At 60.2% G+C, this 27261-nt stretch overlaps 1 protein-coding gene across 8 annotated transcripts in view; it reads right to left on the bottom strand.

Moving 5' to 3' along the window:
• The window catches only part of CASZ1 (castor zinc finger 1), a 254650-nt gene that overhangs the window by 62961 nt on the left and 164428 nt on the right, over positions 1-27261 (bottom strand). For 3 of the 8 annotated variants that reach the window (XM_084494865.1, XM_084494872.1, XM_084494871.1), the window contains exon 1: positions 19866-20004. The exons of 2 other annotated variants lie outside the window; for them this stretch is intronic. In XM_084494865.1, the coding sequence (XP_084350991.1) occupies positions 19866-19914 (49 nt within the window). In that variant the 5' untranslated portion in view covers positions 19915-20004. Of the gene's footprint in view, positions 1-807; positions 963-19865; positions 20005-27261 lie in introns of those variants that run through there. 3 more of the 8 variants (XM_084494867.1, XM_084494866.1, XM_084494868.1) reach the window with 2 other exon arrangements.

Below are 27261 nucleotides of genomic sequence, written 5' to 3'. Positions count from 1 at the left end.
GGCTGCTGCTTTCAGCCAGCCACGCCATCCCCTCTTCGCCCCAACCCTCCTATTTCAGGGTTTCAATTTTCTTGGTGGAAATTACGAGTAACTTGACCAGCTTGTTCAGACCTGCCCGTGGAGACAGTTCCTGCAGAAAGCCCCCGAATCCACCGCAAGCAGGGCAACCTCTGCCTGGAAGACGCTGGGGACTGGCGCCTCCAGCTCTGCCTCCTTCCCTCGCTGCCCACGGGGTGCACGGGGCAGCAGCCAGACCCTGCCGAGGGGCAGCAGCTCCACAGCCCCCCGGGAGCTCCAGCTCCTTGTGTCTCTGCTGTGCCTCGTCCCTGATCGTCTCCTCTTTGGAGGTTTCAAGGTTTCTCCGACCTGCTGTGAGCTGAGCTGCCTGTCTGCTCTCTGAAGGGCTGTGCTGGCCCAGACTGAGGACGAGCGGCTCACCTCCACCCCCAGACGTGTCAACCACCCCCGACGCTCTCAGCCCGGTGCCTCGGCTCTCCTCCACCAGACCCGCCAGGCTTCCCCCCCCTCCGCCTGCTCCGCTGCTCATGTCACTCCGCGGAGCTCAGAGGAATGATTTCCCTAGCTGACAGCGATGGGAAAGCTGAGCTTATGGCTCTCCAACCCCACGCACATCAAACCGAGAGGAACGGGCACGCCACCCAGCTCCAAACTTCTCACCCCGTCCACCCGGCGCCAGGACACGCTCCGGCAGCTCCTGGCTGTGCTGGGGGCAGCGAGGGGCTGTGTGGTGAGCAGGGACAAGGAGGTGTGAAACAAGGGGAGAGGGGGCCCCGGGGCAGCACTCACGTGCATTTTCCTCAGCCATGTCTAAGGAGCCTTGCAGTCAGAACGGGGCACGGCTCCGCACGGGGGTCTCAAGCATTGTCACAAGGCAGAAAGAAATTGTGCACTTCTTTCCAACACGGTGCTCAGGACGTCTCTACAGCAATGCCAGTAACTGCCTGTAGGGAATGTTATGTTAGAAAATTATCTAATGCACTCTTAGTCATCTTGTCTTGCAATCTGCAGAAGGAAATAGGAGCAGCCAGCACAGTATGACCCCGCTTCCAGACACCACTGCCTTCAGATACCATTATCACTGGTAGCCTGGTCCACGTCCCAGAACTCGAGCTCCCTTTCAGCCAGCCGGCCATGGCATTATTGAGGCTATTCCCGATACTGCGTTCTGTGGTACTTGCACTTAGCACCGGGGATCGGCGGTGCCCCATCCCGTGCTCCCCGTGTTTGGCTGGGTGCACACTTTGGGGCGCTCGGCCCGCACCTAACGCTGCTCCTGCTGGGTTGCGGGGAGGGCAGCGCTCCATTTGGGGCAGCAGATCCCGATCCATCAGAGATTGTACTCCATATATCTGCAATGCCATGTGGGAACCAGCGCTCTACACTCTGGGTCTTGCCTCCTTTTTTTTTTTTTTTTTTTTTTGGAAAGGGCTTCTCACCACCAGCAGCAAGTCTGCTGGCACACTCAGCCCTCAGCACTATCTTCAATCAGGGCCGCCTAATTATACCCATTACGCTGATGAGGACGCACTGGCACGGCGCTACGCCTTCGCGAGGCTCCGGATACGAAGCGGATCGGTGGCAGGGATGGGAATAAAACTGGGAATCGTGGTGATGAGCTCCTCACCCACCACAGCATGGCATGGATACACCACGTCCTGCCCTCATCAGCCGATTTGGGAGCTGCAGGGGGGCCCCCACCCAGCCACCTAACGGGGTGGAAGTCTCTCTGCAGGGGCTGAAGTGTTTGGCTCGCGAGGGCCGGCCTGATCTGTCTGCGCATTAACCATCCCCTAGAACACCAAGCCCAGAGATTTCCCTGGGCATCGGGGCCAGCCTTTGCCCTGCCCTCTCCCTGCCAGGTGCTGGGTGCCTGGGTTGAAGACAGGCTGCCGAATCCCTCGGGATTGAGAGTCATTACATAAACAATACAATAGGATCACGGCTGTAATTGTAAAAGCGCCTCGAGTCTTGGCACTGGAGGCTGCCGCAGCGAAGGCCTCTAAATGGAGACCCAAACAAAACAAACAAAAGCCCCAACTCTGTCAGCACTTAATGAACAATAATAAATAATAAATAATAACCCTGACAGCCGACCTAGCAAGGCAGATGTGAAGCACTGCAGTGGCTCGGAGGAAACGCTGACCCTACGGCAGCCGCCTTCCCTGCCCGTGTTGCAAAGAGTTGGGCCAAGGCCACCAGGTTCTTGTAGGGTTAGGGACAGGGGGAAAGCTGGGTCCTCGAGAAGAGCAGGCTCCCTCGTGGGACGTTCGGAGCCGTGGCCCTGGCACCTCCCGGGCTCAGGACCTTCACCTGCGACGACACCACGTCGTGCCTCGCTCTGCCTATTGCCGGAGCTCTCTTGAAGTGCTGACGGCAAAAAGAAGCAGATGGAGCTGAGCGAGGGAATCCAGGTAGGTGTGAGCCCTGAGCCTCCTCTTCCCAGCACCAGCACCGCCTCGACTCGGCGTCCCCACCCGTGCTGGGCGAGCCGAGCTGCGGCAGGACACCGGGAGCGCCACTTGGCAGGGCCGGGGGCTGGAACAAAGGGCCTAATTTAAGTATTTTTATAACCCGGTGCTTGTGACAGTGGGTTTAGCAGTTGCCAGCCATCTGGAATAAAGAATTACAGCCACCTCCCCTAATCCTATATTGCCTAAACCCTAAAGCTGGTTATGGTGCAAGGATGAGGCAGCAGGCTGGGAGGAGGCAGCGATGGGAAGGGGGAGGGTGGAGAAGGGACCGCAGGAAAATTCTCCAACTTATCTCCTTTTCCTGGGGGGTGCCAGGTGGTCCCAGCTGCACCAGAAGTAATTTTGCTGGGAATCGAGCGAAGACGGGGTGAAGGAAAACGGGGAAAGGGGGGGAGAAGGGAGGCGAGGAGCCCTCCACGCCCACAGCATCGCATGCACCGCACACACACACGCACACAGAGGCTTACTGGTCCGCGCAGGGCTGTCAGGTAAATTAGATCTGAAAGCTGACAATTTCTGACCATATTTCCTTGATTATTTCAAACAAATGCACACCAGCCGCTGTAAGGAGATTAAAGTGACATAAACGTCCCGAGTGGGAGGAGGGAGGGCAGAGAATTCAGGTCACCCCCATCCGTCCCCCATTTGACAGCCGCTATATCGCTATCCAATCCAATAAAAAAATCCCCCCCTTTTGCTTTAATTAATTTTACAGCTAGCTTGCTTAATTACTTTCAATCAAAATCCTCCTGCCATCGCAAAATTAGAGATGGTTGAGCTCCATTAGCCTAAATTCTTCATTTCCATATAGAAAGAGGCTCCCTCGGCAAAGCCAGGAGGGCTCCCTCCTGCTCGGGCTGCCACCGGACAGACGCCCGTCCCTCTGTCTGCCTCTGGTTCCTCGGGAGAGGTGGGGGAGTAGGAGAAACCTTCTTCTGGCCACCACCTCCCGCAGAGCATCTCCTCGTGAGCCGGGGATGCAGGAGACCCCCTGCTCTGCCTTCCCGTGGCCACACTGGGATGGAGCTCAGCGCCGTCACCGCGCGCACCGAGGGCATCGCCGCCTCTGTGGGACGCGTGGACAGGGTTTGGGGAGGATGCAGGGGCAGAGCCCCTTGGATCTGCCTGCTGGGTGCATGGAGAGGGTGTGGGGGAAGACGCAGGGGTAGATCCCCTGGGATCTGCCCGCTGCAGGGCTTGGTGCCTCCCCTTGGAGCTGCTGGCACCGGCTGCTACCGGGAGCACAACCGCTGCCCGCGGAGCCTCGGCGTGCCTCTAGCACCTCTCTCCTGCCAACCCAAACCATGAGCTGTCCCACTTCGGCCCGTCTCAGAGCAGCCCCAACTGGTCCCGTGTCCACAAAACCCTCCTGAGAAGCGCAGGGAGTGGCGGCCATAAAGCCGTGCGGAGCTGGCAGGGCGACAAGAACCCCGGGGGAGCGGAGAGGCCGGGCGCAGGAGCAAGCCCAGGGAGGAGCCGGGCGTGGAGGAGGAGCAGCAGTTCCTCTGCAAGGACTGAGGGCATCGGGAAGCATCACCCGGCCCACGCCGGTGTCACGCTGCAGCACGCATCCCTCCCAGACTCCCCACTCTCCTACAGCCTCCTCCTTCCCCATCTCCCTACGGTTTTTACCAAAGCAATGGCTTTTGCTGCATTTTCCGGGGGCACAAAGCCCTGGGAACCGTGCTGGTCGCTCACCGTGGCTGGTGGAGCTTGGCCCTGGCTCCTGGAGCCAAGGGGAGGCGGTGGCAGCTCAGGGGGCTCCCAAATGTGAGGAGCCCAGGGCCTGCCCGCCGCAGGGAGGACAGGTCAACCCCGCGCCGCTTTGCAGCAAAACCAAGAGGCGAACACAGACCTATTTTGTTTATAAGCTTAAAACTGAATCCAATGGCGCATCTACCTGGGGATTTTAGATTAAATGGTTTAAGAAACTCAAATAGGCTTTTTAATCCGGTCAAATAAAAAGAGCCCCAAAGAAGCAAAGAATTCACCCTGCCGAGCAAGGCTGACGCCGGGCAAGCGCGGCTTTCCTACGCTCCGCAACTCCTCCCCACCCTGGCATGGGACACGGTGTATTTGCCAAAATCTGGAAGCCCAGGATCCGCCCTGCTCAGGGCTTGGGCAGGCTTCACTTTCCCAGGGCCGACCCGCTCGTATCACGCTTTCCTCATCCTCTCGGTGTTCCCTTACGCCGCTGTCTGGGCCCTTCCCCCTAATACCTGGCAGCCCGCGCGAGCACGGTGCCAGCCCCGGCTGCAGCAGCAGCACCAAAATCAGCCCAAGAGAAAGCCCCCAAACCCCCAAGCCCCGTGCCACGCGTCCATTTGGGCACTGCCTTTCCCCTGACGACCTCCCTGAGTGCTTCACACGAGGCCGAAGAGCAGCTGGGGGCTGATGGGGGAATCACCTGGGCACAAGGAGGGGACACCAAGCTCTGCGTGCTCCTGGCGAGCTCCTAGAACTCCAGGACCACCACATCTACCTCCTCCCGGTGCCCCATCGCACTGCCTGGTCATCCAGCACCGTCCCCTGTCCCTCACCACCACTGTTCAGCCCCGGAAAGGCTCAGGAGCGTCCTTGCCCTGCATGTGCCCCGCGATGAAATTCCCGACTTGTGTCTCGCCTGCTCCAATGCTCAGAGCAGCCGGGACAATAGAACAGAGAGGCCCTAAATCCACCAGACTCACCCTAAATAGCGATGGCCCATAATTTCGCCTGACATCCAGGAGCTTGTTATTCTTTCCCCTCGTCGCCTGGCTGGAGCTGTTCAGACCCATCAGTGTTATTCTATGCATTAAACGGGGAAAAAAAAAAAAAAAAAAAAGAAAAGAAAAAAAAAAAAAGAAAACCACGACCCAACAACAACCCGGAGACTTTTCCAGCTTGGTCGAGGGGGTGGCATCCCCGGTTGGGATGGAGGGGTGAAAAAAAAGGGGGAATTGATGCCTGAAACCCAGAGCAGGGGAACAGCATTGGGGTCCCGCTGAGCCCCCCAGCACCTCCTTCCCTCTGCCCCCAGCCCTACACGGCTGCTGCAGCCCGTCCCCGCTAACCACAGCACGTTGGGGTTGGGGTTTTTGGTTGCTTTTTTTTTCTTTTTTTTTTTTTTTTTTCCAGGCCGGTTCCAGCTGATTAAGGACCTGCAACAGGATGTAGGGATTACAGCGAACCTGGCTCCGGATCAGCCGGGGCGCGGAGCCAACGGAGCGAGCGAGGATTGCCCCCAGCCTGGCTGCCAAGCCGCCACTCGTCCTGCTGCGAGCCTGCGAGGGCCGGAGCTCGGCGCTGGAACCAGGCCCCTGCCCTCGCTGCCTCTGCCGGGGAATGGCCCCAAGCCCACGCTGAGAAACGTGCCCGCAGGACGGGATGAGGGGATGGATGAGCTGCGGCTCACGGGGCTCGATAAAGAGGGAGAAATCCCCTAGGGACTGGCTCGGCGTGCCCTCAGCCCCGGTGATGCGGTGCGGGGAGCAGGAGCTGGCCGTGCCGGGGGATTCCCCGCCCGCTCCCGCTCGGCACCGCACGGAGCTGCCAGCGAGCCTCCCTCCCGCAGCAACACAAGGCGAAAACGCTCCGGGCTGAGTTTTTAATCCAGGAAGAAGTGATCAGGGAAGGCAATCATCTCAGCTGGCACACGGAGCCGAGCAGGGGCTGGCTTCTGGGGAGCCATGGAGAGCAGAATCAGCTCTGAGGACACTCGGGGGCCTTTTTTTTTTTTTATTTTTTTTTTCCTTCTGCGATCACTGATTCCTGCTGGGACCAGCAGCAGCCCCCAGCACCTTTCTCAAGCGCCTGTCACTGCAGTGCCCGGCTGCTGCCATCCCCACGGGGGACATCTCCCCATGCTCGGCGTCCCCAAGCCCCTCCTGGCTGGGTGCAGGAGGGCTCGTGGCCACGGGAGCAGCCCCCGGCTCCCACCTGGAGCTCTCAGCCTCGAGCCCTGCATTCCCCAGGCCCAGCCAAGCCCTGGCAGTGGGGAGGGGGTCGCTCTGTCCGTCCATCTGTCCGTCCATCCAGCAGGCTCCTCGGCACTGCCCACCAGACCCATCGCAGCAGAGAAAACTCCGGAGTCAGCTCCTGCCGGCCTGGGGCTGCGGGGGGAAGGCAGGGCTCGATATTGCAGGCGGAGGCCGCTGGGATACCATTGAAAGCTGCTAAATATGACCAGGTTAGCACTTTAGTCTTTAATGGCAGGTCACCATTAATAAACCCAGGGCCCCAGGGTGCAGTACAGAGCCTCCCTCCCCCCCCCTCCCCTCTCCCCGAAATACTCATTTCATTAACTGCACCGCGCGCGGCGCTCGGCACCTGTCAGAGGTTCGGCAGCCAGGAGCTGGCCCTGGGTTAAGGACGGCTGGCGGCACAGCCACATGCTGCCTCCTGCCCTCCTGCCCCTCGGGGAGCCCCACCGGGGGATAGTGAGATGGAGAGGGCTGTGCTCGCGCTACGGGACAGATCCTGCCCGCGGGGATCCCCCTAGGACACGAGGTGAACGCGGGGGCCACCAGGAGGATGGGGAAGGACGAGGAGTTAAGGACAGGGCTGAGCTCCACCTGCTTTCACCGTGACACCGGCGGCTTCCTGGAGGGAAGGTGGGAGGGGAGGAGGGACAAATGGATGCCCCAGCTGCCAAAAATCCCACAGCAAGTCTCTATCGATCTGCCCTACTTGGCAACTCGAGCTGCAGCCACCGTCTGTGGTGCCGGATCGATACAACCTGGGCGGACGGGGCGGGAGAGGCACTTTTATGGGAAGGCGAAGCCTTCGGGGGGAAGTATTTTGATTTTTAGAGCGCCAGCAGAGTCAAGCAAGAGAAAACACCCGGGCTCCAGCTGCAGTTTAGCTTGGAGTCGCTTCAAATACCTGCTGAGCCCTTTGCACCGGGGCCCTGTGACCTCCTCGTGGGCGCTGCCCCAGCCCCGGCCTCGCTGCCCACCCACCGCAGCCCCTCGCCGGCCCCGGGTGCTCTCAGCACGGACATGAGGGGATGGGCTGGAAGCCATCGAGACCCCCGGGAGCTCCTTGAGGACCCTCCCCAGGGGCCAGCAGCCAGCTGAGACACCCACACGGAGCAGAGCTCCGTGTCCAGATGCCCCCTGCCCGCGGCACTGCGCTCACTTCGTGCCCCGTACCAGCAGGGCAGGCGAGGGGAGGTTTTCCCATCCCAGGGCACGGGCACCTCGATCCCGTGGCTCCAAGGAGAGGCGGCCACGAGGGGCCGGCACGTCGGGCGTCACCTCCAAACGCCCTTCGGACGGACAGGCCGGGCGAGCGGGAGGGAATCTGCAGTTGTTTCGAGGCTTCTCGCTCAGCACAACAACTGCTGCGGTCCTTTTAGCACAAACCCGGCAACTGTTCCCAAAAGCACGGCCTGCTCAGCTCCCGGACATTAGAAAAAAAAAAAAAAACAACAAGCAACAAGCGATCTCCAAAACACCGGCTTCTGAGTCAGGGCAAAAATGTTATTAACAAAAACATCACTCAGGGGTGGGACACCTGCTCCCTGACAAGCAACTGGCCCGGCTGCCCGCGGTTAGCGACTTACATCAGGCCCCAAAAAGAGCCGGGGAAGGGAGGGAGAGAGTGGAAAAGAACAGACAGAGGGAGGATGACAGCAGCGGGGAGGCACGGAGACAAAGAGGAGCGAGAGAAGGGGAAGCAGGGGAAGAAAAGAGCAAGTGCGAGAGCATGTGAGAGACGCAGCAGCAGCGGGGGAAGCGGCAGCGCTGCGAGCGGCGGGCGCGCAGCCCGGGGAGGGAGCGCGGGCGGGAGAGAGCGGCTGCGAGAGGCTGTGCATATGGCAGGGACAGGCAGGGAGGAAGAGAGGAGTTAGGGAAGGAGGCTGCGAGGGGAGAGAAAGCTCGGCAAGTGTCGGCAGGAGAAGCAGGGAGGGAGGGAGGAACGAAAGGAGAAGCGCAGGGTGGGGGGGGAGCGTGGCGGAGAGAGGGGCAGCGAGGGAAAGGGGCGCTTGGGGTGGGGAGGGGGGGTGGGAGGGCAGGGGGGAGAGCAGAGGGGACGGGAGAAAGGGACGGAGGAGAAAAAAGGAGTCAGAGAAACAAACAGGGGGGAGGGAGAGAAAGATGTCTATTAAAAACCTCAGTGCATAACACAAAATGTCAGGGTTTATAGCTTCATTCTTGGCATTGCTGGTACTGAGAACCCCACACAGAAATGTCACTGCTTGTCATGTTTAATCACCTGCTATTTGTTAACACCTTCGCTGCGAGGAGTCTGCCCCTCACCCCTTGCAGGCTTTCCTTTTGGAGGAGAAACCGCGAAAACACGGCTCTGCCCACGGGCAGCGTCAGCAGAGCCCAGGGCCAGGGGCACGGCGCCCTCCGTCCTGCGGGGTCCCCGGCCGGGCTGCTCGGGGACACTCGGTGCCATGGGGCAGGGCACGGGGCAGGGAACTGGTCTGCACCAAGAGACGCTGCTGGGAGACCAGTGAGGCCAGTCTGCGGCCTGCAGGACAGGGAATGCAGACAGGAGCGGAGGGGAGGCTTGGCGAGGCTCCTGGCCCTCCTCGCTGCCCCCCCGGCCCCGCACGCCCACCCCGTGCCGAAGGGATCCAACACACACACGGCTAACAAAATCCCCGAAATCCCTGCAAGCCTGGAATTCTCCGATCTGTTTGCTTGAACAGCAACTGTCACACGAAAGCAAACATCCAAAGCTGTTAAACGTGCGGCTGCAGTTCCTCGCCCTGGCACTCGTGCTGGTGACTTTGCTCCGGCTGCTCTCAGAGCCCCGGCCCCCTGCCCTGTTTTTATGCCAGTTTCCCCCCTGTCAGGCTGGCTGCACGCTGCCTGGCTGACATCACGGCGTGCTGTGAGGGGAATTACTTCGAGGTCATCCCTAGACAAGGCTTTTCCCTACTGTCTCGTGCACCCCAACTGGACAGGAATCCACAAGAGCAGCAGGGCTCACCCACAGGAGCGGGAAAAATCTAATTCTGTGCTGAAAATAAATAATTTCTCCACCCAAATTAAGAAAAATTCGAAGATGTGCGTGTAAAGGTGACTAGTGCAGCCCTCCCGTTTTAGCAGTGCTGTCTCAACACAAATGTGGGCTCGGCTTCAGCACGCTCCTCACCCCACGCTCCCAACTGCTTAGCTCAGTGCGCGCCGTGTCGAAGTGCTGATGCCAGTGAAGTCAGACTTCCCCTCTTGGAAATTAAGAGAGTTTGGGGAGCTGAGGAAACGACACTACGAGGAGCTGGGAGGGGAACCTAAACGGGCCCAAACTGTCCTTTGGGCACGCAGACCCCCAAAGGCAGAGGAAGGTGCCAGGAGCCCGGGGACACACGCAGGGGTTTCTCCTCCTGCGATGCTCGGAGCCGCATCGTGCCCAGCTCAACGGGGCAGCTGCACTGCTGGCTGCAGCTGCAGGGCCGAGGGGCTTCCCACTGCTGTGGTCATCAAGACACTAAGGACACGCTAGAGGAACATCCCGTACAGAAAAAAAAAAAAAAGTAAAACTGCTGCAAGCCAGCTCTTTTCGCTCCTGCCCCTGCAGTTTGGTTTTAAAGGCAGCTGAGATCTTCCAGTAGGGAGGTGGGAAGGCTGGAGCCAAATGCAGCGGTTCTGGAAGCCCAGAGCGCAGGCTTTACACCTCGGTCTCCAGCAGGGATGCGGCAGACACTCGTCCAGAGCCCGGTGACAGGGACACATGCCCCTGCCCCAAGGACCCGCGAGGTCCAGGAGCCACCCCGAGTCCTATTCTGGGAACGGGAACAGCGCGCAGGCCTCCCACTGGCCTCGCGCCAAGGATAAAATTCACCCTCCTGAACGCGGGCCAAGATGAGCTAAAGTGACTACTGACTTTTGTTGCCCAACTCGAGGCACCTTAAATGGGCCTATTTTTCAAAGTGTCACTGCTCGGCACGGCCGAGGACCGGGCCTCTCCGGGACGTGTAACGCTACGTGGCCAACCGCCGCGGGAACCCAAAGACCCAAATATTCCCAAATGTTCCCCACCTTTGCGACTTCTCCCAGCCCGTCCAGGCCTTCTGGATTTTTTTTTCGCTTCCCCTCCTTTCTCCTGACTCTTTTCTTTTGCAGCTTTTTGTGAATTTCTCCTAGCTTTCCTCCCTCTCCCCCCCCTCAAGGTCACGCCGCTCATTTCCACGTTGAATATTTACTCAGCGAGCCAGGTCCTTTCACAGGCGCTCACCACAAATATGCTTTCTGATAAAGTCCGGAGAAAAGAAACTATAAAACCCAAAGCAATGGCAGAAATAAATAAGTTAAAAAACATATCCCAACAGGGCAACGAGGGGCTGTAAGAGGGTAAGATAGTGCAACAGAGGAAGCCAGCAGGTAAAACCCACTTGGAGTGGGTTTAAGTCATTTCCCTGCATTTCCATGATTATTTTCTCGTTCTCTTTTCTTGTTTGCTTTTCCTTCCCCCCATCCAGAGGCAGGACCCCTCAGCCCCTGGGTACACGCCCGTTTGTGCCCCCCACAGCCAGCCCCCCCCAAAGACAGGCAGTTTTCAGCCACTCGAAGTTTGCCCGTCCTCCCCGTGCCGCCCCCTGGGAGCAGCCCGCACCGAGCACACCGCTCGCGCCCCACTTCCAGGAACTGCCGGGCCCTTTGCGGGGACATGGAGGGAGTCCTGGAGAGTTATTTTTGTGCTTAATTACTAAATCAGCTGACAGAGCCATCCCCCAGGCTGTCTGAAACGAAGAGCCCATGCCCGCCAGCCCAGGGCAGCTCTCCAGAGCCTTCCTCACTGCTCCGAGACGTGGCGCGTTTGGTGAGCACCCAGCGCCAGAGAAACGAGATTTGGCCAGCACGAAGTGATTTGGAAAATCCCAACCTAGGACTTAAGAGCATCCAAGGAAGTTTTTAAATTACTCTTAGAGACATCATTTCAGCCTCCAGCTGGCCATCTGGGTGGGCAAACTGAGAAGTAAGGCTTTCACCCTGCCTGCTCCCACTGTGCCAAGAGCAGGGACCGAGCTCCCCAGGCGCATCCACACATCCCCAGGGAGCCTGGCTTCTCCTGCAGGCTGCGGGATGCCCAGGACGGTGCCCACTGTCGTGCCACAGCAGGGTGTGTTTTTTGGGGTCCCGAGCTGCAAGTGCACGGCCGCAGTGCTTTGAGCAGCCCGTGCTGCTTTGCTGTGCCGCAGCAAACCGTGCAGAGCCGCGCTCACCGGGACACCGGCACCGCTGGCAGCGGTCGGAGCAGGAGCACGGCGCGGAGCTATTCTAAGAGCAAACGTTTGGGTCCTCCAGCATCACAGTAACTCAACAGAAACCGCAAGTTACAAGCGTTTCCAGACGGTCACAACCCTGGACTGACACGGGCTTGCAGCAACGCTCTGACTTCAAGTGCTTGCTGCTAACTCGGCGCTAGCAGCGCGGGGCTGGCGAGTGCAGCCCGCTGACGGCAGCAACGCCGCCCTGAGTGGCAGCGCACGAGGGCAGCGTGGCGGGACGCTGCCGGGGCGCGTTGGCAGCCGGTCCCCTGCCGAGGTTGGGAAGCCAGCCGGGTGTCACCACGCCACACAGGCTCCGGCGCCCCTGCCGCCTCCCTGGCACGGCCGGTCTCGTCTCGCTGCGTGCGGCTCGCCCTCCCTCCCTCCCAATGCGCACATGGCTTTAATGTTTTTATTACCTGTTTGACTCGCTGCCTTATTGCTTCTCCTCTTAATGGGGCTGTAACCGTGGAAACGAGGAATAAACGGCCACCAGAAAATGAGATGATTAAACAGGTCACCCTGGCAAAACAAACTCTGTGCTCGCACAGCCCGGGCTGCGTACGGCGCGGCTCCTGCCCGGGGGCCGGGGGGAGAGGGCGGCGGGGCCGTGGCTGCGGGAGGGAGCGCGGCACCCACGTGCCTCCCCGGGGAGCAGCGCGCTCGGCCCCAGGGGGACGATGCTCCGCGCCGCCCAGGGCAGGCGTGCGAGAAGCAGCAAGGTTTGCTCGGGGAAGGCAGAGGAGAGCGAGGACAAGACGCGTCCATGTAACTAGGGAAAAAATAGCAGCTATTATGAATATAAATAGGCTGGACTGGAATCAAAACACAAGTCTGAGATGAGTTGCTGTCCTCTGGTGTCCCCGCCGCTGGCGCTGCCCATGCCTGCTTGTGGCAGTCCCCCCCTGCCTGGTCGTCCCACGGCCCCACGGCCCCGCTCCTTGCTGCCAGCGGGCTTGTTGGCCAAGCTGCTGGGACAGCAGGGCCCAGCCAGGCCCAGAGGCGATGTGGGACATTGTGGAGCAAGTGCCTGGCGTGTCCCAGAGGTTTCGGGAGGCAGGGTTTGGCCACAGCCCTCCCGAGGATGCAGGTCCCCAGCAGCGAGGCCGGCAGAAGGCAGGGCGGCCGCGTGCGTCTGCGTGCCCCCGGGGGCTGACACCTGAACACCACCTCCCTCCCTCAGCCAAGCCGGGAGGCAGACCGAAATGTTGTCGAAAACAAAAATAAAAACCCCAAAATAAACACACCGCAATCAAAAAAGCACGATCCCAAACCATCATTCAAAGCAGCCAGGATCCTGCCAGCAGCCCCGTCCTGTCCCGACCTGCCCGAAGCCAGACTCGCTGGGTGCTGGCGGCCTGGGAAGAGCAGGCTCCCGGCACCACGAGCAACGAATTCAGCAGAAGAAAACTGGAACGGCAAAAGCCCGGCGAGGTGGAGATGAGAGACAACTGCTTGAAGCGCACAGGCGAGCGGTTGTGTGCTTTCTTTCAAAAAAAACAGCAGGTGGTTTATGAAAAGGGCCCTATTCTTTAGCGTAATTTGAGCCATATTTCATTGTTTGATAGAAAAATCGTAATATTCATGACCTCCTTTAACTGGAAGAAGTTCGCTCGTCTGAATATCAGCCCACAGACAAATCGGGAAATGAAAAATACAGAGAGCAAGATAATGGAGGGGAGGTGGAGAGGGGAAAAAAAAAAAAAGGGGAAAGGAAAACCAAGGCAGGATCAAAGGTAGAATGGGAAGTCCAGGAGGGTGACAAAGAGCAAAGGGACTGTGGGAAGGAGGAAACGAAGGAGGACATAAAGGAAGGGTGTTTAGCGAGAAGAGTTACATAGAAAGTCTGAGAAAAGTGAAAGCCTGAAAACGCAGCGAGAGGGAGCTTTCTCTGAAAGTTTCCAAGCACACGGCTCAACTCTGCAGAACCTCCCGAGCTCCTGTTACGAATATTCAGATGCTGTTCAGAATATTCAATCACGAACCAAAATCAGGCCCTCTCCCCAGCCTCTGCTCCCCCACCCTCTTCCGACCGGGTCCTCCTCTGCTAACATCTGCTGCCTGCCTTCGGGACATGCAGATGGTAATTACTGCAGGAGCAGCTTCCTCTCCTCTCCCTGCTCCAGCGGGGCCACTCGGAAGGAGGCTTCGAGTTGTGGAAAACCTTCGAGTTGTGGAAAGCCACCGCGCGCCCCCGCCCGTGATGCTGGGGACGCGGGAGCCGGGCCCTGATGGCACAAGGGGTGGGAGGTGAAGAGATGAAGATGTTTGTCTACAAAACACAGAGGGAGGCTCGGGGAGAAGCTGGCCGGAGACGTGGAGCCACCTGCACTGCTCCTGGTTGGGTAGAAGGAGGGGGCAGCCCTGGGCGGGGAGCGGATTCATCCCGGCACGGTGCTGGCAAACGCCGTGCGGAGAGGTGGAGCCGCTTTAATGAGGAGATGCTTCTATGACTCAGGCCTCAAAGGGATCGGGACTTTATTATTTTATTTTTCCATAATAAATTATGCCCTGGGATGCCAGGTCCCGCCGGGTTTTTCTGGAAAGACCAGACAAAAGCTGGTGTTGCTGGCTGGCTTCTGACGGGTTCCCAGCGATGGAAGCTGACAGTTCCTGCTTCTGCCCCTGCCCTGGCCCAGCCAGTCCCGGCGGAGGGGCCTCGCTTCCAAGGTGTGGAGCCTCCTCGTGGGCCCACCACAGCCCCAGGGCCACCGAGGTGCCCGTGCTGGGTGCTGCCAGGAGCAGGCCGGGCTCTCGCAGGGCCCCGGCACCGCGCCCCGGCTGCAGGGAGGAGCGCAGCGCCCGACCCGCACCCAGCGTGGCCGGCAGCCAGGCCTCCTCGCTTATCTCCATCACTGGAGCGCCCAGCCCTGGCTCTGGGCTGCTCAGGGGAGGGTGATTCTGCCCACTTTATAGATTAGGGAGTTATTCATCCCACACCGAAGAAGCCTCAGACTCTGCCGCGTCTCGCAGGCCTTTCTGGAGCTCCCTGGGTTGGGGTTGGGCTGAGCTTGGCCCCCGTTCAGCCCAAAGCCTGGCTCTGCAAAAATCCCCTGCACACCCACCCGCCTGCCCAGTGCCAAGGCCACCAGTGCCCGGGGACAGGCACCGTGCAGGGCAGTGCCCGTGCCCGTCTCCTCCTGCTGCCGACGCTGACCCGCTCCTCGCCACGGTGCCACAGAGGAGCAGGAGCGAGGAGGAAGGCGATGCCTTGGGCCAGCACCTGGAGGAGGCAAAGTTCAGCCCCAGAGCAGCCCCGGTGCACGTGAGTGTCCGGGAGCGTGGACGTGGGCGAGCGGGGCCGGGGTGACGGGGACGTAGGTGTTGGGTGTGGGGAGCACCTCCAGAAACGCTCCAGCGCAGCCCGGTGTTTTTAGTGATTTCACAAGAGGCCCTGCTAAAATGTCACCTCTCCGAGAGCAAAACATGTGCACGGAGGTGAATCACCCTTTCACACCCCAAAACCAAGAATGGGTGGCAAAATTCTCTAGTGAGGCACCAAATCCTCAGGGGATTGCCACGAAGTGCACCCGGTGACTTCAGGCTTCCCATCCTTTTTCCTCGTCTCTGCTCCTCCCCACCCCTCGCTCTCCCTTGCCAACCGACCCGGGCTGCTCAGCTTTTATTCCCAGCATGAAACTGCCCTAGGACTGGAAGCTTCAAGCAGTTTCCCAGCCTCCAGAAATTTGCTGGTTGTGTTTCTCCGTGGCAAAGCAAACAGTCGCTCTGGTAGCTGGCCACCACACCTAGCTCCCAAGTGCCACGGAAGAAAATCCCGAGAGAGGCAGGAGAGGAGGGCAGCAAATCCACAAGTGAGCAATTCTTTGGGAAATCCCAACAAGCACACGTTATGTGAGCGAAGCAGATGGTTTTGGTTCACTCTAACTCCTTTTCCTCCGAAAGGCTCGGCAGGATCTTTTACTTTCTGGGCTCAGCACGGGAACAAAGGAGGGAAGAAGAGGGGAGCAGGGGCCAGGACCCCTTGGCTAAAGCCATGCAGAGGAGGAGGAGAAGCCCCCGGGGAGCACCCCCAGCCCAAGGACTGTCCCCATCCATGGAAGCTCTGGGTAGCCCCTTTGGGACCCCCTTGTGCCCCCCTGGCCTTGCCCCCAGGTCCTGTTCCAGCACCCAGCCGTGTCCTCCTGCCCCCCTGCACCCTCGGCCGGGCTGCAGCAGGAGGCCGATGGCTTTCCAGCCCGCAGGATCACCAGGATCAGAGGCAGCAAGTTTTTCTCCTGCTATTGCTGTCTGCCTCCATCTCCCCTGTGAGAGGGAACGGAGCAACAAGGTCCTGGTCCGAGGGGCTCTCAATCCTCAAAATGGATTTTACCTGTCTCCGCCAGCCGCCGCCATCTCTCACCCCCCATTGCTTCCTCCCCAGGGAAATCAGCCTAAAAGGGGCTAATGGAACAATGTCCCTCTCTCTCCCCCCTCTCATTTTCTCTCTCCTTTTTTTTTTTTTTTTATTAGCATTTGTGGAATTTATTCCCAAACTCTCCTAATCTTTCGTACACAACCATTTGATTTGCATAACCCAGCCCCCTCTCATAAAAACTGGCTGCTAGTTTAATTAAAAAATGTAAATTTGCTGTCATCTCGGGGCCTGGTGAATTAGGACGACATCGGCATTTTTTATTGCTGAAGACGTCCAAATTGATCCCGTCCGCACTGAACCGGAGGGGAGGAGACGGAGCCGCGTGGGACTTTTGGCTGCAGGTCCTGCCCCTCCCCTGCTCCCAGCCAAGCCTCCTCTGCCCCCTCTTTGCTCGCCGAGGTGCAGCTGAGGACGAGGCGGCCGCTGCTTCTCCCAAACCCCAGCTGGATGGGCCAGAGCGGCCTCGGCAGCGTCAGCACCCCCGGGAGCTGAGCCCTGGGTGGCACCGGCGCTCGCCAAGCCCTGGGAACGGCGGCGGCGGCCCTGGGAGGGAGGGAAGGCGCCCAGCCGGAGGTGGGAGACGCAGCACCTCCCGTGGGACTGTTCATTACTTTCTGGAGACTTGCAGCCGAGTTTTTCAGAGGGAAACCTAAATTGCAGGCTAGGCGGCAGCCGAGGGGGATGAGCTGGGGGCAGAGGGAGAGCCACAGAGGCCACCGGGGCTCGCGGCTTGAGGATGGCTGACAGGAGAAAACCCCGCAGATTCCCAGCTCGGAGAGCCCTCGGCGACAGCAGCAAGTGGGAAACTGTTCCCATAAAAACAGAGAGAAACTGGTGGAAGTGGCACCTCGAATACTTGCTCCTCTCCGGCAGTGCCTGTACCACTCGCAGCTGGTTTCGGTGCACTTTGTCCCCCCCCGACACCGTTTTGCAGCAGGACACAGCAGACCCCTCGCTGTTACAAGGATCAGGACCCAGTGGGTCATGGGCAGGACAGGGTAACTCAGGGACCCATTTTCTGGCCCTACAAGCTGCTGCTCTCCAGCACCGAAGCAGCTGAACACACCTACGAGCTCCAGCTGGCCTCGCAGCACGCCCTGCAAGAAGTGGCTGGGCCCTGCTTAGCACCACGATGGGCAGATTAATCCCTGCCTGGGTAAATAAATCTCCTACAGAAAGGCCTTCACTGGGTAAATGGAGACACCCAAATGCTTTGTACCCACCAAACGTCTCACAGGACTAGGAGAGAGTGATCCCAACGCCCAAACAAACCGTGTGAGCCCCGCAGACCATGAACTCAGCAGTGACACCAACCTTGACCGAGCCAGCCTCTCGCCAAAAATCTGCACTGCCAAAAAAAAAAAAAAAAAAAGCAAAAAAAAAAAAAAAAGCTGGCTCCAGCCCAGAGGAGGTGTTCCTATCTGCTGGGTGTTTCAGACAGCAGCAATGCTTTAACAAAACAGTCACAAAATAACCCCTTGCGTGGAAAATTAGATGTTTCTCAACCTGTCCAGCATAGGTTTCTCGGTGTCCATTCTGAGATCAGTTCCTGTAATCTCATACCAAGGATAATTAGGCTGGGGAACAGTTTCCCAAAGGAAGTGACAGGTGCCCAGTCACTCAAGATATTTACAACCCGGCTCGCAGAACGTCACATGGAGGGAACATCTCGCCACGATGCTGGGTGGATGGACTCGCTCCATGAATTCCTTCCAGCCCCTCAGCGCCGTGCAAGCTGCCGGCCCTCGAAGGTCCACGCAGGCACCGCCTGAGCTGAGAAAGCCCTGGGAAGGGCAGGCTGTCAGACCCCACGTACCCGGTCCCTCCGGGAGAGGAACCCCTCCGGACTCGGCTCTGCCAGCTGGCAGCAGGCGCGGGCAGCCCTCGGGCACTGCCTCCGGGGAGCCGCAGCCTCGGGGCTTGGAGAGGATTCAAGAGGCAGCGAGGAGGGAGATAAGCTGGCCCCAGCAGATAAGGGTTCGAGGTGGTGATTATGGGGCAGGTCTTTGCCCTGAGATCATGACAAGACGGGTTCACCCACACACAGACCGTAATGCTGACTTAAACAGATCTCCCAGATCCTCATTTCCATGGCTCTCGCTGGGTTCCCATACCCGAGCACCGAAACCCACGCTACCCGCACGGCAGCGGCAAGGACGAGCCTGCGGCTCTCCCGAGGCCACGCAGGGTCCCTTTTGGGGACACTCGTTGCCTGGGCTGACCCTTTTGGGGACGTGCATCCAGCAGAAGCCACCCCACCTCCCCTGCCCAGCCCGCGGCACCAGGCGGCTGCCGCCGATCCCGTCTCCAACCCGGGACCTCCAGCCGCTGGAGCTGGGGGGCCGCTGGCTGTTTGTGACTCTTGAAAGCGTTCGCCCTCCCGCAGTTTCACCACATCCTCAGCTCCTGGGCCGCCCACGCAGCCTCCCAGCTCCTTGATCCGGGAGGGAGCAGCCGCACGCCCACGGCCGGGCCCGGGCAGAGCCGGCACGGCGCACCCGCGGGTGGCAGCGCTCCCCGAGCCGCTCGCGCCCTGGCAGCGGGGAGATAGATAAATAAAGCAACGAGACGGACGACGACGAAATTATCCCCTCCATCAAAATATCTGGGTACATAGTTCAGGCCCAGTCAATCATCAACCAGTTTATTACCGCCGTAGTCCTTATTATATAAAAGAAAAAAAAAGGCACCACAGACACACGTAGGCACGCACCCCGCTGCTAATTACCCCGACCGTGGCACTCGCCAGCGCTAGGCCTGGTCGGCCCGTCGCTGCCATTTGGGTTTTTTGGTGGGGGAGAAGGGTTTAGGCCTGCTGGGGCAGCAGGTACGGCCCCACAAACAGGTTGTGGCCCGAGGGGTTCCTACAGCCCCCAAACCGGGGACATTTCTGCGTGGTGAGGGGCAGGGGAAAGCTCGCCCCAGGGCACCCACGGCCACAGGGGCTGGTGTCAGAGCCCGGCCTGCCACCCGACCGAAGGGACCGACAGCAGAGGGGTGGCTGTGGGAAGCTGGGGCCCGACACACGCCTGGTCCCGAGGCCTCGGAGCCCAGCAGCAGCCACAAACCCAGCCCGGGTGGGTGGAAGGGGTGGGGAGGTCCCGCACACCCCACACCGAAAGGACGAAAACAACCCCCTAACAAACCCATCCCAGATACTGCCCAGGTCGGAGATGGGGAGGAAAAAAAAAAAAAAAACAAAAAACAACAAAAAAAATACTCATTAAATGTAATAAGCAGCCTCCTCGTCCCACACTGCCTTGTCCCAAATAAATTAAATTCCTTTTCATTTACACAGCGCAGGAACCTGACCGGCAACCTGCACCGGCGAGACGCCGGGGCTCAGGAGGGGAACGAAATGAAAGAGAAAACAGCCCACACAACTCACAACAAACACAAAAACCCCGAGAACTTCCCCTCCGCATCCTCGGCCCGGCCCCGGCCACGGCTGCCGGGAAGCGACGGAGCCGGCCCGGGGCTGGGGAGGGCACCGGGGGGACCGGGGAGATGGGGAGCCGAGGGGGGGCACCGGGTCCCGGGGCGCAGGGAGAGGAAGGCGACTTCCGTAAAGAAAAGCGAAAGAAAAGCGAAAGAGGCTGCGGGGCCCCGGCAGCACCTGGCGCCGCCCGGAGAGCCCCCGGGAAAAGTTTTGGGGCGGAGGGGAAAGGGGAAAGGGATGGAGCGGGGCCGGCACCGGGATGGGGACGGGCACCGGGGGTGGAGAGGGGGGGGGGGACACCGGGACGCACGCACACAGCCGGAGCCAGGCGAGGGACAATTGTGCTGTACTTACCATAGTCGGAGAGCCGAAAGCCGAATTCACTTAAATAATCAACTTTCATAATACTTAATTAATACCTAATTGCGGCTGATTGCTCCCGAATAACAAGTTGTTACAGCCCTGATGTCATCGCCGTGCCGGTCCTCCCCGAGTCACTCGGGCAGCGGGGCCGGGGGCGGGCACCGGGCGCTGCGGGAGGCGGGGACGGGGACGGGGCCACCACGCCCCCCCCCCCGGCACCCCCCCGGGTCCCCCCCGGGTCTCCCCCCCCGGGGCAGGTGCGGGGCCGGGGCCGGGGTCACCCCTGGGGGCGGCCCCGGGGGGCTCCCGGCGGGGCGCGGACGCGGGGGGGGGGCGGCCCCGGGTCCGGTTGCTGCCCCTATTCCTGCCCGGTGCCTGCCCCTACCCCCGGCCCCGTTCCCTGCCCGGGTCCTGGCCCTAATCCTGCCCGGGTCCTGCCTGATTCCTTCCCTTAATCCTGCCCGATTCCCCTGCCCGATTCCTTCCCCTATTCCTGCCCCTTTCCCTTCCCCATTCCCTGCCCCTATTCCTGCCCAATTCCTTCTCCTACTCCTGCCCGATTCCCCTGCCTGGTTCCCTGCCCCTATTCCTGCCCAATTCCCCTGCCCCTATTCCTGCCTGGTTCCCTGCCCCTATTCCTGCCCAATTCCCCTGCCTCTATTCCTTCCCGGTTCCCTGCCCCTATTCCTGCCCGGTTCCTTCTACTCCTGCCCGATTCCCCTGCCTGGTTCCCTGCTCAATCCCTGCCCCAATTCCTCCCCCTTTCCCTGCCCCGTTCCCTTCCTGGTTCCCTGCCCCGTTCCCCACCCGCTGCCCCCTCAGGAAATCACCTCCGTGCTGCGCCGAGCCCCCACCACTTTATTACTATGATTATTTTTATATATATATATTTTTTGCAGCGAATTTCCTCATTTTTTGTTGCTTTATTTTTCTAAGTGGCAAAGAATGCGAGGGAGGTTCTAAGAGGCGTGTTGGGTAAACAGAGATATAAGGCTCTTTCTTTAAAACAAACGAACAGATTATTTACCTGATTAAATAGGTATTTGGAGCAGGTTGGAGGCTGTTTTGGGGAACACACCACGCTCGGCTCCGCGGGCAGGGAGCAGCCGTGAACTCGGGGCTCCTAAATCCCTGCCCCAAGCAGCACTCGGTGTGCCTGTCGAAGGAGGCCAGAGCCGTTCCCCCACTGCCCAAATGGGGAAACTGAGGCAGGGGCTTGCCAAAAAGGGACCTGAGGAAGGGGCTTGCCCAAAGCAGCCGGTGCCCGCAGGCTCCCGCAGCGCCCGGGCGGCACGCCGGGCCGGAGGGCAGGCAGCAGGGAGCGGACAGGGGGTGTCGTTTGTAAAACCACAACTATTTTGGCTTCTCCCGGAAAAAAAAAAAAAAAAAAAAAAAAAAATCTAAACAAAGCCTGGTGAAACGGGGCCGGGCCGGGGCCAGGCAGTGGCAGCAGGAGGCACGAGGGGCCAGGAAGGAGCGAAGGGCCTGAGCCGAGCACCGTGGGGCTGGGCCACTGAGCGAAATCAGGCTAAAGCCAGCACCTTATGGCCATGCCACCTCCTCTGGTGCCACGGGCACCTGGTGCTGGTGACAGGGACGTGGGCCCAGCCATCACCCCGGTCCCATCGGGGCCTTGCCCCTCTCCCTGTGCCACCCAGCGCCCCGGTAAGGGGCTGGGTAAGGGCCGGGTAAGGGCAGCTCCTTTGGGGCCCGACGCCTCCGCCGGGTGCAGGTGTGTGACAGCCACCCCGTCACCTCACCCGGCCCTCTCCGCCACCTCCTCGCTGCGGGGAAGCCTCCTGCTCGCCCTCTGACCGTACCTGTTCTTCGACACGCACCGGCCCAGCACCTCCACACGCCAAAAGGGCTCCAAACCCTCCCCGCCCTCCCTGCCCCGTGCCCTGCCCGCTCCCCTCAGCCCACACACGCGTGGGACCCCCCTCCCCATAACCCCAAACACACCCCCGGCGTCCCCTCGGCCGCCTGCCCACCGTCCTTCCCACTCCTCCTGGCGGGCACAGCTCGCCGAGGTGTTTTTTCAGGTGAAGTCCACGCCCTGCAGCTGACGCAACGGCGAGGCCCGATTTCCTATCTCACCCATCTCCAGTCACAGGATCGGGTTTTATTTCCCCATCCTCCCTCCTTTGCCTCTTACCCAAGAAAAGGGCGCTCTTGCCCCTCTCCAAGGCTCCTTTGGGGACCCCATGCCCCTTCCCTAGGGCGGCACCCCCTCCCCTGCCGTCACCCCCCCGGGACACGGAGCTTTTTGGGGACCCCAGCGGCGGCCGCCCCGCGCGGCAGGTGAAGCGCTCCCTCCTCGTCCCTTCCCACCCTCCCAGGGGCGTCGGGAGCTCTCGGTAATTAATGTTTGCCAGGTGCTCCGAGATCCTCAGATGAAAAGTGCAATGGGAGGGGGAAGGATGATTAATTTATTATTATTATTACAGTTTAATGCTTTCCCCGCAGACAGTGTGCCAGGGCTGAGCAGGGGGTGAGTCACGCTGATATGTGGGACATCCCCCTTTGTGCGTCTCTTTTGTGTTTTGATATTTATTTTTTTTTTAATGCTGAGCCCATTTTCTTGGCAGTTTCTCCCTCCCTCGCTGGAGCTGACCCCGGGGCCCGGGGCCGTGCTCTGGATTCATGTGGGCTCAGGGCGCTGGCTCGCAGATTGCAGGTTGGAGATCTGGCAGCACCGCGCTCCTCCTCCTGCTCCTGCTCGGGGAGTTTATTAGGCAAATGCTCTTGCCCTATTTCTGTAATTTTGTTTGATTTCTGTTTCGTCAAGGGAGGCGCCCGGAGGCCTCGGGGCCTGGGCGGCAGGAGCAGACAATCCGTGCTTTCTTTCCCTTTCCTCCTCTTTCCCTCCTTCCTTCTCAATTCAGTTTCAATCACATTATTGGCACACGGCGCCCCGCGAGCGTTGCCAAAGCGCCTGGGCCGAGCCTCCGTGTGCCGGGCGAGGCTCTGCCCGCACCTCCTCGGCCAAGTCCCTTCCCCTGGCCTCTCTCGATCCATCTGACACTGGCTCCCCCCGTGTGGCCACCCCACAGCCCCCAGCACCCACCATTTGCCCAGCGCTGCCCCCCTTTTGGCCATTCCCTGGGGGCAGCGAGCGCGCCCTGCGCGTCCTCCTGCTCCACGGGGGCCCTGAAGACTTGGGGGCGAGGAGTGGCAGGGGTTTGGATGCGCTGCCAATTAACTACAATTTACTACAGCGATTAAAAGTGCAGCCTGGGGATTGCAGGGCGAGGAGGCGAGGGGATGGTCCTGCCTGGGCACCGTGGCCAGGGCAGGGCCTTGGCACTGCAGAGCTCTGCCTGCACTGCCTGCCAGTGCCACCCTGGGCCAGCCCTGAGCTGCCCTGTGAGCAGCACACGGGGCAGCGGGACGGCTCCACGGCCCCACGACACCGCTGCCCGAGGGCAGGTCCCAGACCGGGCAGAGCCCTTGCTGCGAGGCACGGGGCACACGCAGAACCCAGGGGTGATTTTTGGCCAAGGAGCCGCGAGCCAGCGCACAACGGGGGCGGTTTCCATAGCTTGGCTCTGGATTCCACGTGGGTCGAGCAGGAACAGAGGCAACAAGGAGCAAGGGCAGAGAAAGGAGACCCTGTAAGGCTGCACGCAGCAGGGACCGCTCCTCCGGGACGTGATGGGAGCATCCCCAGGTGGGCACACGGAGCCCCTAATGCAGGACCCACAGCGAGGAGCGCCCACGGGGACCGTGCCACGCTGCGCCACGCGTGCAGCCACACAGCACGGCCCTGCTTGTGCAACGAGGCCGCCGAGCATCACCGCCACTGGCACGGGGCACAGGCGGCTGGCTCCGTGCGAGCCCGGGTGCGAGGACACGTGCGGGGCCGTGCGGCACTCGGGGCCCCGCGGGAGCCCTGGCCGAGGCCGGCGGGGTGCGGGGAGCAGCGGCGGGCGGGAAGTGTGAGGCAGACGCAGCGATTGCATTACTGCAGGAGCCCGGGCTGGCAGTGCCGAGCTATCGTCCCCGTAATCCTGTTAGCCAGCAATCTCCATTCCGAAAGAGCTTCATTTCTTTGTGAATATTTGTAAACTAGATATCTAATGGAAAATTATAGGAAAATTATAGTGAAATTCATGACGAAGAAATCCGATTAGCCCTAATTCAATTATGCCATCTTAGCCCACACAGCACATTTCCCATTTTTTTCCCATAAATACCAATGCCAGGGGTCCGGGTAATCAAATAAAATTGAAAATCATCTTCCCATTAAATTCAATTAGCTGCAATTTCTAAAGCCTATCAGAGATTTTAATTACTAAATTATAAAATTCTCCAATGCTAAATTGAAACTAAAAAAATTGCACATCCTTGTGTTTCAGAAGAAAAAAAAAACCTAGCAGAAACCTTGAAAAATACCCTTCTCCTCCCATCAGCGCCCACGTGAGCACGGGCCTGGGGAGGCTTCGTCAGAGGGCTGCTGCTGGAGGGCCACGAGCCAGGCCCGGGGAAGAAGGCGCTCGGGCAGCAGCCGAGACCCGAAGCCCAAATCCAGCCCCGGGCGCAGCTCCGCGGGCTGCAGGAGGGCCGGGGAGAGGCTGGCAACCTCGGCAGCGCCTTGGCTCCTTGTTCCCAGCCGAGCTCCTCCGCTCGAGCTGCTTCCCTGCTCCTCGGTGCTGCTCTGCTGGAACGAGCCAGGAGGCAGCGTGCTCCCGCAGCCGGCTCCCGGCCCAGGCTCTCCAGGAGCTGGAACGAGTTCTGCCTGCACACGGGCTCCGTGGGGCAGTCCCTGGAGTCTCGGTGTGCCAAACCCAGGGCAGGAGAGCTGGCGATGCCCAGAGGGAAGCGGGAGGGCAGATGCTACCTTTGTGCTTCTGATAAAGCTTCTTGAATAATAGCCATGCAAGCCTGGTCCTGACGCTGAATTAAGGGAAGCTGGAGCCCTCAGCAAACCGATTTAGCTCGGAGCGCTGCTCCAGCAAACACGTGGGATGTTCGGGAGCAGGGGGACGTGATCACCCTCCCCTGATAGCGTTCGCAGAGGCACCAGGCAGGCAAGCCCATCCCTGAACTCTTCTTTATTCAACAACCAGCCCAAGCAGGCGAAGGGGGAACCGACAAAGGCTGTGCCTACAGATGCTCGCTCCCAGCCCTGCATCCCCGGGGACCACCGCGGCACAGCCGAGTGTCGAGGGGCAATTAACTGCGCGAACAAGCAGTAGGAGGAGAAGCTCGGCTCTCCAGTCACAATACCTGACCCTCCGCGAGGCAGCGAGGGAGGATTTTCTGACACCGCTTTTATGCCGGAGCGCACTTTTGTGTGGTACCCTAAAGGGTTTATTCATGCGCTACCAGGAACGAGCCCAGTTTCCAGCGCGTTTCAGCTCCAACGAAGCGCTCCAGCTGCCCCGAACCAGGCCGATACTCGGTTTAATTTACTGGGCGCCCGAAAGTTGCCAGCAGGGAGTTGCCCGCAAACAGAACAACAACAAAAAAGTTAATGATCTGGGCTTTTTCTTTAATAAATAGGCAAACTGGCTGAGCCGGATTGTTGGCTGGGATTCGTCTCCCCTTTATCACCCTGGAGCTTCTGTGACACATTCTCCAAATCATCAGCATTTTGCAATTTGAGGTCGTTACCAAATACTATTTTTTTTGCCAAGGAAGGGAGAAAAATAAATTAATAATTAAGGAGCCCAAGCAGGGAGAGGCTGCGGGTTGGATGGCGCTGCCACCTCCGCGGGGATTGCTCAGGCACCTGGCGCCCGCCCAGCGCGCACCTCGGTCGCCGGCTCACCCAGGAATGTGGGGCTGGCACCCGGGCGCTCCTGGATTTTACTACGAATTAATCAAAGTCTCTTCTGCAAACGTCTAACGCTAAAATCACCGCTGGCTCAGCTTCGGCTGCGATTCCCCCCGCTGCGGGACTCGGCACGGGGAGGTTACCAGCTCCAGGTGGAAAGCTGAAGGGGGTTTCCTCGCTGCCGAGCTCCCCGCGCTCCGAGGCACCAGCCTCTCCCAGCTGGAAGGGGAAGAGATTCCCCGCAGCCCTTCTCCCGCTCGCAGCAGGTAGCCGCACAGACGCTCGAGATAGGCTGGGATAAATCTGTCTGCGCTGCCTGACTGGAGAGTGCTTACACCAGAGAGGAATTTGACTTGACTGCGAGCCCGATGCAGGCGGCACAGGATTGTACTGGTGGCGTGCGCCTCTGCGCCTGGACGCCTGCGTGGCCGTGGGTGCATCCCCACGAGGGAGGCCTGGCAGAGCCCTGCACCCACGGCACGGCACGGCACGGCACGGCCACACGCCGTGGCACGCAGCCCTGCACAGCCCCAGGGCCACCCGTGCGTGCAGGGCCGTGTGGCCGGGTGCCGCAGGGCTGTCCGTAGCCATAAGGGTGTGAATTTCTCCCGGGGGGCTCACGGTGTGTGCCTGCTGCCCCCATCACCGTGCCTGCGGTAGCGAGCCACCCTCCACAGCCCTGGAGGGCTCAGCACGGCCACGGTCCATGGCCCCGCAGTGCTCTCCAGAGACCCAGCGCTGCCCTGAGCCGTGGGTGAGCCGTATTCCCCTCTCCGCACTCTGCCTGTCTCCGAGCCCTCTTGTATTTTCAGTGCTCACCAGACCGTGAATTCACCTTCATACCAGTTACAGGGTTATTTAGCTTCTCCCGACGCCGATAACCACCCTGCGCTCCCTGGCAGCTTGGCGTTCTCCCAGGGGTGGGCAGGGCCCCCTGCCACGGTGCCCCCCAGGCACACCCAGCAGGGGCACAGGGGGCAGACCCCGAGCAGGACACCCACCGGCAACCTACACTGGGAAAAGGCAGCAGCAGGAGAGCTACAAATGGGATGGAGGGGAGGAAAATCCCCTGAAACAAGGGAGAACGGAGCAGGGAGGGCACATACAGCGGGTTTTGGCCCTGCTCACCCCGCAAAGCAGCGCCCTGCAGCACTGGGCACTGCTGTTTCTCCCTGAATTCACGGGGAGCAGCTGGGGAGCCCCGTGCAGCCGCTGCGACACGGCCGGGCAGTGCTGGGGGTGTGCCCGCGTGGGGACGTGCCCTGGTGACGTGCCGGACCCCGCAGAAGGCAGGGCAGCGAGCGGCCTGTCCTCTGTCACGAGGAAACCTCCCTCCCTCCCTGCCTGGCCCCGAGCCACCCTGCTGCTGGCTCTGCTGTGGGCTGGCTCCCAGAGCTGCGTGGCACCCTCCTGGCAGCCTTCCCCTCGCTGCCAAGCGCCCACCTCCTGCCATCAGGCGCACCAGGCGAGGAGCACGAGCCCCTGCACGGCCTGGGGTGCCTCGTGCCCTCTGTGCCACCGCTGTCCCCAGCCCAGGGGACGAAGGCTGCTCGATGGGCAGGGTTCCCTCGCTGTTCCTGGGTTCTTGGTTCCCTCTCTGCTAGGACG

Source organism: Aythya ferina, assembly GCF_964211825.1.
Source record: "Aythya ferina genome assembly, chromosome: 21".
NCBI lineage: Eukaryota > Metazoa > Chordata > Aves > Anseriformes > Anatidae > Aythya > Aythya ferina.
This window is presented reverse-complemented; position numbering and strand designations above follow the sequence as displayed.